This window comes from Myotis brandtii, unplaced genomic scaffold (assembly GCF_000412655.1).
Source record: "Myotis brandtii unplaced genomic scaffold, ASM41265v1 scaffold182, whole genome shotgun sequence".
In the NCBI taxonomy this organism is placed as follows: Eukaryota; Metazoa; Chordata; class Mammalia; order Chiroptera; family Vespertilionidae; genus Myotis; species Myotis brandtii.
In genome coordinates this window covers 2,234,926-2,250,767 of record NW_005356751.1, presented here as the reverse complement: position 1 = coordinate 2,250,767, position 15,842 = coordinate 2,234,926, and the positions used below count along the sequence as shown (strand labels likewise).

The following is a 15,842-nucleotide window of genomic DNA, read 5'->3' as shown; positions in this document are numbered from 1 at the left end:
TGATCAAAGCTGAGAAGCTCATGAAAAATTCCCTTTCATACTTGAATGAGATGGCATTTTTAAGGCATTAAGAAAGGTATTTTGGGATACTTTAAAAGGCATCACAGTACAATTTAGATGGCCTGGGGGGGTTAGGAAATGGATTTTTCTGACTAGAGGATTAATCCAGCACATTCTTGAGGCCTTCTTAGGTTTGGCCCCTACCCTACCTTCCTGAGGTCCCCAAATTTCCACCACTTGCAATAAGAAGCAAGCAGCCCTGGTCCTGTGGATGGGGTTGCCATGACTCGGAGGGCAGCAGCCTGTACCAGGCACCATTAGTGGGTGTGCACAATGAAAACATTAGAACCTCTATTCTGTTTCCTTGCTCTCTAATGGGCTAAATTAAGCTTTTCTAATATTTAACATACAGGCTGACCCTAGGGCTTGGAGTAGGCAATTAGACACACATGAGCAGAGTAGAAACAATAAGCCAGGTAGGGAAGGTCACCAGGGTGGGAAGCCCCAGGTGCCTATGGGTAAAACTGGGAGGGCAAGTATTGTTGGGTGGGACTTCACCCCCCAAGGTGACCTTTCCTCCCATGGCATGTCCCTAGTCATGTGGCAGACCCCCTTAGAGGAGGAACAAGGGGGCCAGCGAATAGCTTCAGATGACTCCCATACAAGCCCTTGCAGGACCACTCCCCTAAGCATTAAGCCCTCAAGATAATGAGGCTCTGACCCACATCAAGTAATCTCAGGAACAAAGCCTTGGGTCTGTTGACCACAGAGACAGAGTTTTGGTCAAACTAGAGATAATATCCAGGCCTCAGTTGTGTTTCAGCTCCAGGCCCAGAAAAGCAACAAAACCAGACAAAACAGACACCGTGGCTGCCTCAGGACCAGCTGCACTGACTAATGGCCTCCTACCTGAATGCCGATCAACCTGTAGAGACCATGACCCTGAAAGGACACACCTGAAAAAGCTGATGAATATTCTATTGAGATCCTCCCGAGACCTCCCCTGAAATCCTCGCCTTTGGAAACAGATAAAACCCCTTAGAGCAGTGGTTCTCAACCTTGGCTGCACATTAGAATCACCTGGGAATCTTTTTAAAATCTTGATTTCTGGGCCTCATCCTCCGGAAATTCTGTTCCTTTGTTACTACTGTTGTGGCCCCACCCCATAACAAAAAACCCCAGAATTTCCGGAGGATGAGGCCCAGAAATCAGGATTTTAAAAAGATTCCCAGGTGATTCTAATGTGCAGCCAAGGTTGAGAACCACTGCCTTAAAGCAAAGGACCAGCAAGTGCATTGCACTCTCTCTCTGGTGAGCATGCCCGTGCCTTTCCCCCCCTCTTCCTTCCTCAGGCGGCTCTCCCTCTCTCTCTCTCTCTCTCTCTCTCTCTCTCTAATGCCTTTCTCCCCCTTTCTTCCCTCAAGGTGTGTACCTTTGCTTTCTTTCTCCTAAGCTCCAACGGCCCTTCTTTTGCCTCAGTAACTCATTTCCTGAGTCACTTCTACCCGTGACTTTCTACATAAACTTTTGCTAGTATTTGAGTTCCTTGGCTCTGAATTCCTTTCTTAGCCGAGCTCAAGGACCGAGATATAACCTCTGGTGCCTTTCCCACTGGTATGTGGTATCCTAAGGGAACCCTCACCGGGGCAGTGGGTAGTGGATCCCTCACTTGTTTGTTCCCTTCCCGCAATTTTGAATTATTTCGGCATATGTGTATGTGTGCTTGGTTAAACAGACTCACTGATTATGTTATTTAGTTCTAACTAAACTAACTCACAAAATGTACCAGTGATTTTTAAAGATTCCTGCAAGAAACACAACTGAGGACTGAAGATGTTCTGCTGATCGTGGCAACACAAGTGAACAGCAAGAACATGGCGGAGCGGACGTCTATCCTCAGCACAAGCACTTTTCCGCACCCCGCTTATAAGGTAAAAGTAATGATCTAATCAGATCTGACAAGAAATGGGCCATAAAAGTTTCAAAAGTTCAAATAAGATGATTTGAAATATGGATTTCAAACACTTTGACTTGCCTTGAGACATTCCCAGAGGCAGTAGGCAGCCATGGCAATAAGCAAGACAGATAAACGAATGGGGATTCTGATGCTGGCCTGTCCTGTGGGTGCTGGGCAGGCAATGAGCCTCAGCAGACTATTGGGGAAGAGCGATGAATCAAGGATGAGGCTGGTGCTTCTCCCAGCTTGGGAGACCGGAGGGGTGGGGGTCATTAAGGCACCCCCAAAGGCAACAGGCATCTGGGAATGTGGGGGGAAGATGACTTCTCCAGTCCTGAGCATGCTGCGTTTGGGGGGCCTGGGAAAGGGGGGACATGTGGGCCGCACAAGGCTGTGTAGTGGGCACCTCCAACTAAACTTGTCCTACCCTGAGCTTCCCATTTTCCCATCCAAACCCTGTCCCTTCCCATAAAAGCAAGACATGGTGAAAAGACCCTTCTTCCCTAAATAATTAGCCAAGTAGGGATCCTGAGGGATAATGCAAATATCTATTTCGATGGTGTAAGCTACTCTCTGTTCACAGCTTGCTGGGCATCACTGTAGATCACTGTGTCAGAGCTACACTTTACCTTTCCTAGGCAGTCTCTCTCCCCTGTGTGGTCCACCACCAAACCATCCCTTTCCCCTCACCAAGAGAATGAATTATTTAAAAATAAGGGTTGGAAGTGAAAGGCAGGCTTGGGTACAGAGGGTTGGCAGTTGGTGGATGGAGGGAGAAAGGACTGAGTTGCCAGAGACAACTGAATGCAGAGAGGGGGTGTGGCATTAGCCAGTCTCCACTTCCTCTGCCACATGGCCAGTCGTCCCTCCTCCAGCTTGGGCTTGGGTGTCCCTGAAATCTTGCCTTTGGCTCAGGCCTGGGAGCAGGCACAGAAATTCATTTATCCAGGGGTCTGGAGAGAGGATTAAGTGTTTTGGGGGGACCATGCATGATGAAATTTCTTGGCTGTATTGGATATTTTAGGGTGCTGAGCAAGGATATACAAAAGCAATGGTAGTCAAACCGGGCGCTCCTTATAGGAAAGCAGGTTCAGATCATTGCAATACCTTGAATTAGATAATTACAAGTTAAAAGCAGCATTTCACCATCTTCAAGATGAAGATCACGTTGTTGTTTTTTTATTGCAAAAATAAATTCCTGGGCCTTGAAATAACTTACTGTTTCAGGTGAAATGGGAGATATTTGTAATACTATCAACAATAAAATATATGATAAAAAATATAAAATAAAAAACTAAAAAAAAAGAAAGAAACATTGGCAGGGGCAGCTGTAAACCCTACTAGCTCCTTATCTCATCTTGTCTTAGTTTTCCACCAATCCACCCATCCACCAGCACAAAGGAATCTGTAACTTAATGAATAATAACCACATCAGAGATAATGTTAACTTCTGAGCACAGATTCTGTGCCCAAGGTAGTGTATACCATGTATTGGATCCTCACAAGAGTTCTGCAAGAGAGGGACTGTGAGTTCCGTTTTATAGATGAGGAAACTGAGGCACAGCAGATTTAAGTAATTCACTCAAAGCTAAGAGGCTAGTAAGTAGCAGAGCTGTAGTTCCAATCAGCGCCAGACAAAGCCTGCAATCTTTGCTTTCATGCATCTGCTTTCAGAAAATTGTCCTTGGCTCCCTAGTGACTGTGATTTCTCACTTATTTGAGACATTAGATAGGCCTCAATTAAATCCCCATCTAACAAGGAGATTTAGATTTCATCCTGTTTTTTTAAATACAAAAAGCCAGTCTTACTACACAATGGAATAATACCACATATTCATCAAGTTACATGAAGCTTTCATTTTTACAGGGAATTTTATGTATTTCAACAGAGGTACATATTGATTTTGTTCTTCATATTGATTATACAGATGGCTCTGAAAAGTGAATGAGTGATAATTTTACTTATGAGAGCTAACTGTGAATTCACCGGCGGGTGAATCATCTCCAACTCAACAGGTTAATTTTGGAGATCTGAGAGATATTTTTGTCTCACTGCAGTAGAAGAGCAACCATCACTAAAAACATCTACTTACACGATTTCTTTAAACACTTAATGCCCGGCCAGTGTGGCACAGTGGTTGAGCGTTGACCTATGAAATAGGAGGTCATATTTCTATTCCCGGTCAGGGCACATGCCCGGGTTTCAGACTCTATTCCCGGTCAGGGCACATGCCCGGGTTTCAGACTCTATCCCCAGTGGGAGGCATGCAGGAGGCAGCTGTTGAATGATTCTCTCATCATTGATGTTTCTATCTCTCCCTTTCCCTTCCTCTCTGAAATTAAAAACACACACACACACACACACACACACACACACACACTAGAGGCCCAGTGCACGAAGTCATGCGCCAGTGGGGTCCCTCAGCCTGGGCTGTGGGATTGGGCCAAAACTGGCTCTCCAACATCCCCTGAGGTGTCCCGGGTTGTGAGAGGGTGCGGGCCAGGCCAAGGGACCCCACCAGTGCATGATCAGGGCCAGGGAGGAACATGGGAGGTTGCCCAGCTGGGGAGGGACCGTGGGAGGGCTCTAGGGCATGTCCGGTCCATCTCACTCAGTCCCAATTGGCTGGACCCCAACAGCAAGCTAACCTACCGGTCTGAGCATCTGCCCCCTGGTGGTCAGTGCACATCATAGCGACTGGTAGACCAGTCGACTGTCTGCTCCCTGGTGGTCAGTGCACATCATAGTGAGCGGTTGAGCGGCCTTAGCATATCATTAGCATATTACGCTTTGATTGGTTGAATGGACGACCGGACCCTTAGTATATTAGGCTTTTATTATATAGGATATATATATTAAACAATACTTATTCACTCCTCCCCCACTCTTTTTGTATCTAACAAATAACTAGTGTCTCTCCACCCAGTTGGAACAAATCTTAACATTTTGTCCTCAGAGACAGAGTGAGGTAAGTCACATTCAGGCATAACAGTAACAGAGTCCACCTATGTGTGAACAATAACTCATCATATCCTTGCAGCAGCTCTATGAGTAGGCACTAAATAGCATTACCATCAGCAGCATTTAAATCCAAGGAAACCACAGCCAAGAGAGACTACGTAGCGTGTTTAAGCTACCATTTCAGAGTGGCAGAGCTAGATCAGACCCAGGCAGACTGCCCCAGAACCCTGTGCTTTAATCCCCCCACACTGAACGGCCATTCATGAGGTGATAAACATCAATCATTTTAAATGGTTTTTGAATTATTGTTCACTTTAAAATGGAGATGGAGCAGGTGTTTTTCCTCAGATGCATTTCAAATTTATAGGCAAAACAGAAAATAATGTAACAAACTCTACTTGGGTGGCCACCCCCCAGTTGGAACAAATCTTAACATTTTGTCCTCAGAGACAGAGTGAGGCAAAGCCCTCTTTGTTTTCAACTCCCTCTCTTTCCCTTCTATCTCCCCAGGTTGAATTGAATTTCAGAAGTTGATGTGTCTTTGTCTCATCTATGTTTTTATACTTTTGCCCATGAGTATGCATCATCCACATTATATTGCTCAGTGTTCTTAAATTTTGGATAAGGTGTCATACTACAGAATCTTTTGCAACTCTTCATTCAACATCATGCTTTCTAGATTTATCGAATTTAGTCATTTAGTTGTTTATATGAACATGCTATATAACCATGTTTCCTGTTGATGGACATTTAAACTCCTTCCACTTTCTGCAAGAAAAAGGCCCACAGACGTGTCTTTGTGCGCATACACAACAGTGTACCTAGAATGCAACTGCCAGGTCCTGTACCAGAGAGGTTGCCAATTGCTTTCCAGCGAGATTGCACTAATTTTCACTCCCAGCAGCAATGTATGACTTCCCACAGTTCCACTTCCTCATCAACACTTCAAATAGTCCACCTTTCAATATTTTGCCAATCTGATAAGTACAAAATGGTATCTTGTTTTAATATAAACTTCTTTGATTCCTGGTAAGATTCAATATATTTTCTGTGTATGAACATTCAGGTCTTTTATCTGTGAGTTGCTCATTCATATAATTTACTCATTTTTATTCCCTCCCAACTTGATTGTATGTCTTTTCCTGGCTAATTTGTCAGAGCTTTTAATACCTTATGGATGCTAATCCTCTGCTGATCACACTATTGCCTCTCAGGCTATAGAATTATCTTTTAACTTACAGAAATTAAAATTTTTAACATAGTCACATTTATCAGTATTTTCCTTTATAGTTAGTGATAATTTTGCATTGTGTTTTTTAAAAAAATATTTTTACTAGAGTCCCAGTGCACAAAATTCATGCAAGGGTAGGGTCCCTAGGCCTGGCTGGTGATCAGGGCAGATCTGTGGGGTGACCAGCGGGGCAATCAGGGGCGCCCTGCTGGCACCCTCCTTGGCCGGCCTGGCACCACCCACTCGCTGGCTTGCCCCCTGCCGCCAGTGAGAGGCCTGATGCATGAAATTCTTGTATGGGTAGGGTCCCTAGGCCTGGCCGGCAATAAGAGCCAATCTGTGGGGCAACAGTGGGGTGATTGGGGGTGGTGGTGGTGGGGGGCACTGGCACCTGCCTTGGCTGGCCTGGGGCCTGCAGGCTGGGGTCAGCTCCTGCGTTGAGCATCTGCCCCCTGGTGGTCAGTGTGTCATAGTGACTGGTCATTCCATCGGTTGTTCTGCCCTTTGGTCGATTTGCATATTAGGTTTTTATTATATAGGATTGATTTCAGAGAGGAAGGGAGAGGGAGAGACAGAGATGGAAACATCAATGATGAGAGAGAATCATTGATTGGCTGCCTCCTGCATGCCCTCTACTGGGGATTGAGCCTGCAACTGGGCATGTGCCCTTGACCGGAATTGAACCCAGGACCCTTCAGTCTGCAGGCCAGCACTTTATCCACTGAGCCAAACCAGCTAGGGCTGCATTGTGTTTTAAAAAATCCATTCCTGCCATTAGGTGATAAGTGAGTCTTAACATATTTCCCCCAAATCTTAAGGTTTTGCTTTTCACATTTAGGTCTTTAATCCACCTGGAATTTACTTGTGCATATTGTATGAGGTACCTTTTTCTTCTCACAATTTACTCAATTTATTGAATAGTTCATCCTTCTGCTGCTGATCTCTTAGGCCCATGGTCGGCAAACTGCGGCTCGTGAGCCACATGCGGCTCTTTGGCCCCTTGAGTGTGGCTCTTCCTAAGCCTTAGGAGCACCCTAATTAAGTTAATAACAATGTACCTACCTATATAGTTTAAGTTTAAAATATTTGGCTCTCAAAAGAAATTTCAATCATTGTACTGTTGATATTTGGCTCTGTTGACTAATGAGTTTGCCGACCACTGTCTTAGGCCATCTTTTGTTTATCAAGTTTAAATAATTCATGGGTCTGAGTTTTTTACTCTGTTCCATTGAGCAATATCTACTTCAGTACCAATATCACACTGTCTTGATTGCTATAAAATTACTATACTCATAATAAACCTTGATAAGCCATAGGGAAGTTCTCATTTTGTTCTTCTTAGAAATTATCTTGACTATTCTTGCCTTTTTCATATGAATTTTAGGATCATTTGACCAAATGCCATGAATACCCTGTATTAATATGGGGTAAACTGGAATCTTTATATTAAGCCTCCCATCCAACATGATGTATCTCTTCATTTAGTTGGATCTTCTGTGTCCTTCAATAATGTTTTACAGTTATTTCCACAAAGCTATTGCATATCTTTCATTAGATTTACTTCTAGGTACCATATAGTTTTGGTTGTTACTATAAGTGTAATTTTTTTCTATTATAGTTTCTAAGTGGTTATTAAGGATATATAGGAACCCAACTGATTCCTGTATATTTATCTCCAATTCAGAGATTCTGCTGAGTTCTGTTATTAATTCTAATAGATTTTATGTAGCACATCTTGGATTTTTTTTTAAAGAGCATTGGAGCACTATTAAGAATTACTTTTTTCTTTTTTTAAAAATATATTTTATTGATTTTTTACAGAGAGGAAGGGAGAGGGATAGAGAGTTAGAAACATCGATGAGAGAGAAACATCGATCAGCTGCCTTCTGCACACCCTCAACTGGGGATTTGCCTGCAACCAAGGTACATGCCCTTGACCGGAATCGAACCTGGGACCTTTCAGTCCACAGGCTGATGCTCTATCCACTGAGCCAAACCAGTTAGGGCATCTTGGATTTTTTTTATGTGAACAACTACATTGCCTGTACAAAATGATTGTTTTTTGCTACCTCCTATTTCTTTTTCTTGCCTTATTGAACTGGTGGGAACCTCCAGTACAATGCTGAATAGTAAGTATGTTATTTGGCATCCCTGTCTTGTTCCTGACTTTAATAGAATTATCTCTAAAATCTTTCCACCATATGATATCTGATGTGGGTTTTTGATGGATATCACTTATCCAGTTAAGGAATCTTTCTTCTGTTCCTGTTTTGCTAAGGCTTTGTTTCAAGGTAGGAATATATGTCTAATTTTATCAAACACTTTCTTTGTACCCACTGAGATGATCATATGGTTTATCCCTTTTAATAAGTGAATTTAACCAATTATTAAAAGACCCTTTGATCAAAGTCATCTTTGCTTTTCAAAGATAAGCTGTACTTGCTCATGATGCATATATATTTAATATACTGAAGGATTCTATTATCAAATATGGTATTTAGCATATTGTAAATATGACAAAAGGTGAGATGGGTCTATAACTTTTTCCTAGTACAGTCCTTGTCTGATTTTGATGTCAGAGTAAACTATCCTCATACAATGGATCAAGTAGCTCTCTTTTTCTGTTCTCTGAGACTGTGTAAGATGAAGGTTAACTGTTTCCTGAAGGTTTAGTAAAACTTGCCCACAAAGCCTCTTGTGATTAGTGTGCAATCTGAGAGTGGAGAATCAGTTTCGGTAATGTTTATTCATGTGTGGAAGAGCGATAATCCCCTAAAACAACAAAAAGTTTCAATTTTTGGTTTAACAACTATTTTAAGCTCTCTAGCTTTCTCCTTTCTTTCCCTAGAGCATCCACAAAGTAGGCAGTCTGTCTGAATGGGAGATCATTCTCAGGAATAAAGTGATAAACACCATCACTGGCATAATGTTCATCTTGTTGTATTTTGAGAGGAGAGACCGAGGAGCTATTTCTCAAAATATTTTTTCTTCAATCATTTACTTACAAAAAATGCTACATGAGCACTGAGAAAGTCAGAAAAGACAGATGAGCTAAAGGAAGAAAATGAGTCCCCCACAATCCCACCATGCACCATGGTTAGCATGTCTGTATTTTTCCAAACATTCTCCCAGGCATTTATGCTTTAATATTCACAGACACTCTTTCACTAATGCTCAGAGGCCTGGTGTATGCTCTCAGTTTGGGCAGTGATTGCCATGTAGAAGTTGTGCAATAAATGTGTGTTAAATGAATGGCTGAATGCATGATTTAGCATGTCCTTCCTCATCCTTGAAGGCCCAGATTCTATCTGTTTAGGGAGTTCCCTGGAATGAGGTGTGCATTCATGAGTGCGGGCTGAACTGAAGGCATTCACATACCGTTTGAACTCAGCACCAGGTCCAGCCCTTGTCTTTCACATGGAGCCTCCTTCCTGGCCCCGTGGGGCTGCCTGTCTGCACTCCTACAAGCAGCAGCAGCAGCATCTGGGGCACTGGATGCATCACCGCCACACCCTCCGTGCTCAATCCCTCCGTGACGGCAGCCCCCACCCCTCCTGCCACCCCCAGAGCCTCCTCACTCACGCTCACCAGCTATTTTCATACTCAGGAGCTGTTGGGGATCCGAATAGCACAGGCCACGTCTGTCCCTCTGGTGATCCTCTCTCTCTGCTGTTAGTGCTCAAACTGTTCACCACAGCAGGCGCCCACAAATCCAGGCTTAGGCCACCAGGCTGCTAACAAGGACAGCAGTGGGATGCTGAATCCAGAACTGGGGGAGGACGCCAACTTGGTAATATGTGAAATCAGTAAATAGATCGATGCCATAAAAATGTCAGTCTTTGGAAATCTTCATTTTTGGAGTGCAGGTGTAAAACCTAAAATGTTAAAAAGCAGGGAACAAAATGGAACAAATTCTAGTCTTTATTGGAAAATAAAATATGGCCTGAGACAATGTGTATTTCAGCTTAAAAACAGAGGCTTCTGGAAAGTGCTGGAGTTAGATAAAGATAGTAATGCATTAACCTTCAGCTTTAAAAGAAAAAGGAAAAGATAAATGGCTAGCTGTCCTAGAGAGGTCAGAACACACGAGGGAGAAGAAACCAGAAGGTACTTCAGGATGGGAGACGATTTGGCAGACAGCACCGTGCCTCGCTCAATGTTCTACTCAACTTCTTTTAGTGAAATATCAATTTTGTGCAATGACATTTTTGGATTTCAGTCAACTTGAAAGTGGAGCAGCAGGAAAAGAACACGTAATATATCACTTATAATACCCCTTACGTATATTCTGTTGCAATTGTTTTTTTTTGTTCATGAGTTTGAGATCTGAGACATGAATCAAGCCTCATTTTGGATATCCACGATGCCACGGTCGGTATCTAGCCAGCTTGCAGATGGGAGGTGGGCACCTGCAAGGTCTGAGGTTGGGCTCCAGCGCTCAGCGGGGTCCCTACTCTGACGGAACCACCCTGAGCCCGGAGGTCCCAGTCACATCCCTCAAGAAGAGCCAAACTGGCTGTGGGGACCTGTCTTCCTGGACGTTACTCAGAAATGCATCTTTCTCTGAGGCTTCCTTTCTAAATTATACTTTCCCCATACTTGTCTCAAAGGCAGTAAATATCTATATATAAAACCCTAATATGCAAATAGACCAAATGGTGGAACAACTGAACAACTGGTTGCTATGACATGTGCTGACCACCAGGGAGCATGCGTGGAACATGACGGGCTTTGGCAGCAGAGCGTGGAACATGGTGGTCATTGGCCGTGGCAGGATGGTAGAGCAGGTGAACGGGGCGCCAGACAAAGGTGGGGCACTGGTCGCTGTCATCGGGGCGAGCCTCTGGTGGTTACTGAAAATTCTTTGCTCCTGCACGCCGTGGTCCTGCCCGGCACTCGCACCCGCTGCTGGCCCCAATCATTGGCGCCGTCAGCAGGTGCAAGCGGCCGCTGCTGGCCCTGATCATCCCTGAGGGCTTCTCCACCTCCCCCTGCTCCTGAGGGGGAATCAGGGCAGCAGCCGCTGCTCGCACCCACTGATGGCGCTGGCCCCACTCGCACCCACTGCTGGTGCTGGCCCCAATTGCTCCACACCATCAGTGGGTGTGAGCGGGGCTAGCGCTGTCAGTGTGTGGGAGTGGCTGTGGCGGGAGCGAGGCTGCTGGCAGACAGCGTCAGGGGCCATGGTGGGAGGGGCTAGGCGGGGGTGTGGAGGATGGAGGATGGGCTGAGACCCGCCCCTATGCCCACCACAGCCTCACAGCCCACAGTACCTTTCAAGGTGCATGAATTCATGCACTGAGCCCCTAGTCCTATATAATAAAAGGGTAATATGCAAATCGATCGAACAGTGGAAAGACTGGTTGCTATGACATGTACTAACCACCAGGGGGCAGATGCTCAATGCAGAAGCTGCCCCCTGGTGGTCAGTGCACTCCCACAGGGGGAGTGCCGCTCAGCCAGAACCCGGGCTCATGGCTCATGGCTCACGGCTGGCGAGTGTAGCGGCAATGGTGAGAGCCTCTCCCACCTCTGCGGCACCGCTAAGGATGTCAGTCGGACATCCCCCGAGGGCTTCCGGACTGCAAGAAGACGCGGGCTGGGCTGAGGGACCCTCCCGAGTGCACGAATCCCCTGCACCAGGCCTCTAGTCTCCAAATAAAATTACATTTCATGGTAATATGAGATAGTGCCACCAAAAAGTTTCAAATGAAGTCACTGGATATGGTCACTCCAAGATACTGACAGTGGCTGTCCTGTGGAGTCAGGATGCCAGCGCTGGGGCCACAGAGTCCCTCCCCAAATACAGGGCAGACCCCAAGTGGAAAACTGGAGAGCGGATCCCGGTCCTGTCTCTAGCCATCTGGGGTGGCAGCAGGGCATGGAGGTGAGAGCCTGACTCCACAGTGCACTCAGCGTGTGCTTTGCACTCAAGTTTTCACCTTCCTGGTTTCTCGGTGTGCTTAACGAGGGAACTGAACTAGATGATTCTAATTTCTTTTATTGTCTCAGTATAATAGTAACTTCTTCAGAGTCAGAAATTGAGTTTTTAAATCCATAAAGAAAACAACGCTGGCATATATGAGACGTGAGCCAACGGCTTATTAGTGTTCCCTCCTGTCTCGGGCTCCTCTCCATCCACGTAGCTGGCTCCCCCCGGGTCTGCCACTGTGGTGCTCCCCCAGAGGAATGGCTCCTGCCTTTCTCTCCCTCTGAAGCTCCTGGGGCACTAACCTCAGAGCCTCCAGCTTTCCCTTTCTGTGGCTTCCCTCCAAAATGCCTCTCCCTCCCCTGATTTCATGGGGCCTCGACAGGCTCTGTGAGACATCAGCCTGTGCTCTCCACAGAGCAGGGGTTAGCAGACTCTCCCCAAGGCCTCCTGGGCTAGTTTCAGGGCCCAGACCACGCTGCAGACTGCCAGCTCCAGCGGGCTGCCCTGTGCTGCTGCACCTGGCATGGGAGTTGTGTCCAAAATCCCAGGGCCTCACACATCCCTCTCGTCCCACCTCTCTGCCCCAAAGAGAAAGTGCCTCACCTTTCTCCAGTCTCTGTGCATCTTCTCCCCAGATCCAAGTGTCCCTCCTCCCTTCCTTGACCCCCCACATGGCCTATTCCAGTACTTCCCACGGGCTGTACTTGTTTGTTCCCTGCAAGCTCCCCGGGGTGGGGGGGAGGGGGGGACTGGACTGCCGTATCTACTGTGGTATCCCTGGCACATAGTAGGAGCTCAATAATACATTTAAACCTCAGAAAACCAACAGTGAATGGTCAGCCCAGGAAGTGATGTCATGGGGGACAGGATGGGGTTGCCGAGAGGGGAGGCCTGAGGGAGGATGGCCAGGGTAGGGGGTAGGGGTGGGACAGAGGAGCTGTGGTCTCCTTCCCTGGCTTCACCCCAAACTCAATGGCAACTGCTCTCACCAACTTCATCCCGTGGCCTCTAGTTGTCCCTGAGGAGTTTTTGGACACATGGAAGGACATTTTTGTTGTCACAGGATGTGAGTGGAGGGATCTATAGGCTATTCTGCAACATACAAACGACTGTGTAAGGCCAGTGGCACCCTGACACTCCCCTCAGCCCTAGGCCTACCTGACCTCTGTGGCAGGGGACCTCAGTCGGTCTCTGCTTTCCTGACCACGCCACCCCTTGGTCCTTCTCAGCCTCTCCAGGGCTCCTTGGCCTCTGTCCATGCCTGAGGTCTGGTGTTCTCCTGCGTTCACTCAGGGCTCTCTTCTCTCTTGCCACGGACTCTCCCCGAGTGAGATGTCACCCCTTGTCCCGGTGCTGCTCCCTTCCTGCCACATCCCCAGCCCAGGAGTCTCTCCTGAGGCCCAGCCCCACATATACTACTGCTTACCAGGCCTCTCTATACTAGGGTCCGACAGACCCACCCCCCTCCACAAGTTCAAAACGTGACTCATCTCCTTTCTCCAACCCTTTGCAGCCCTCCTCCTTGTAGTATAAGTGGCTCGGCTGCCTGCCAAGAGTCCAGACAAGAACCTGGGGGCCATCCTTGCCTTCTTTTTCACCCTCACCTCCCACATCTGATGGTGCATCACATTGTCGACTGAGCTTCTTTGGTATCTTCAAATGCCTCTGCCTTTCTCTGCCTCACTGACACCACCTTAGAACAGACTCTCCTCATTTCTCACCCGGACGATAGTCTGTTTCCTCACTCCTCTCTCTACTCCAGCTTCCATTCTGTATTCCGCTGGGCTGAGAGCTGGCTTTGATGGTGCTACTCCTTCGTAAGAACGGGCTTTTCTACATTTACCTTTCTATATTTAAATTACAAACTGATACTGTTAGTTCCTGATTTTAGTTGCTTTTAACTTCCTATTATGAAAGGTGAGGATTTAAATCTCTTCTCCATTTATTTCTACCTTCCCATTTGGTTCTATTTTACATCAAACTTCCTGTAATTTAGATACCATTCATAGCTGAGTCATGGACATTCCATCACTTCCATGACTGCACTTCCTTTCATATTCATCTTGTTTTCCCAGAGTTAAACACTGCCTTGTTTTGGTTAGTTTTCTATCCGTCACTAATGCACTCCCAAAGTTCCTAGCAGAATATATGAAGTTCTTCTCAATTGTTTCAAACTCATCAACTAACGGTCCACTTCACCTTTCTTTCTTGGAGACTCCTCTGGGAGCGCTCTGCCCTGGCTCGTGTCTGGGTGTGCTTCCCTCTAAGCCTGCTCCGGGCTGTCCTCCCAGCTCTCCCTGCAAACTTGTCCCTCCGCTCCTGGGCCCACCTCCTGTGTCTTGGCTCTCATGGCTTCCTCTTTCTTCACTTATTCCCCATTTCAGTGGGCCATTTTGTCTAGCACAGATGCCAGCAAACCACCTCGAAGGGCTAGAGAATAAAGGGCCAAAAGCAAAACAGATCCAGGTATTTATATAACTTCTAGAGGCCTGATGCACAAAATTCATGCAAGAGTAGACCTTCCTTCCCCCGGCTGCCGGTGCCAGCTTCCCTCTGGCACCCGGGACCCGGGCTTCCCTCGCAGCCCTGGCTTTGTCCAGAAGGTTGTCCGGTCTAATTAGCATATTACACTTTTATTATAGAAGATTTAAAATGTAACCATTAAAATAAAAATAAAAATGCTCTTAGTTTGTGGGTTATAAAATATAGGTAGCAGGTTGGACTTGGCCTGGGGGAGCCTCAGCTGGCTGACTCCTGATCTCGCAGCTGCCTAAGGACTGGAACATGTTGAGACCTAACATGTCTTACAATGACTTTATTCCACCCGCACACTTGATTGATGCTTTGACTGGATTCAGAACTCTATGTCAGAAATCATTCACCTGGAGAATTCGAAGGCACCGTGCCACTTGTTGTTTAGCTCTTGGTGTTGCTATTTAGAAAACTAGTACATTCCTAAAGGCCTGGGTTTCTCTCTGGAAGCTTTTAAGATCTTTGCTTCATGACCAGTCTCCAGTCATGGCCACAGGCCTTGGAGTTTCCACTACCTTAGTCCCTCTATTGCCTAGGAGGGCTTGTGGGTGGGTGGGAGGCCAGAGGCAGAGTAAGTGGAGAGGAGCACCTGGTCCAAGGGGCTGCAAGGAAAGGGAGCATCAAGGATGAGGCAGATCTGGGGCCAGGGAGACAGGACGGAAGTGGAGAAGTCAGGACTTGCTTCTGGGGTGAGAGGTCAGTAGGCCCCTTGCTTTGGAGCCAGCATTTCTAAGTTTTGGCCTCTTTAAGGTTAAGAAGAGCTACCTTCCAGGTGGAGAGACCCAAGAAGACTAGCACAGGCATGAGTGGCAGACCCGCTGCAGGCCAGTGACTCTCGAGAGAATGGTCCTGTCCTCCAGCCCTCTGCCCCTCTGGCTTCTCTGCCACTGACCCGACCTCCGGGTCACCTGACCAGCTGTGCTTAATCCTTGCCTGCTCTCCCTCTTGCCTGTATGACAGTCTTGGCCCCTAATTACCAGCAACCTTCACCCATCTTCAGACTTTGCTTAGACTTCAGCTCCTCTCATTGGGTTATGACCATTTGACAGAGCTATTTTTATGTGGAGGAGAAGTTTTTTTTTTCTTTTTTTTAACAAAAATGAAACAAACAAAAACCCAAGGATGGTTGGAACCTGACTTCTTCACCCACCCATGAGTCTCACCATCTCTGACCTCCCTCCTGAGTTAAGTTAGTAGTTTTAATAGTTGTGTGTGTGTGGTATGTAGA

The 15,842-nt window shown here is 46.5% G+C and overlaps 1 protein-coding gene across 2 annotated transcripts in view; it reads right to left on the bottom strand.

Moving 5' to 3' along the window:
* TNFAIP8L3 (tumor necrosis factor, alpha-induced protein 8-like 3) overlaps window positions 1-15,842 on the bottom strand; it is a 39,277-nt gene that overhangs the window by 8,476 nt on the left and 14,959 nt on the right. Inside the window, exon 2 of one of the 2 annotated variants that reach the window (XM_005863935.2) lies at window positions 9,739-10,025. The exons of the other annotated variant lie outside the window; for it this stretch is intronic. Coding sequence (XP_005863997.1) covers window positions 9,739-9,751 — 13 coding nt within the window. The 5' untranslated portion in view covers window positions 9,752-10,025. The remainder of the gene's footprint in view (window positions 1-9,738; window positions 10,026-15,842) is intronic. 2 annotated transcript variants of the gene reach the window in all.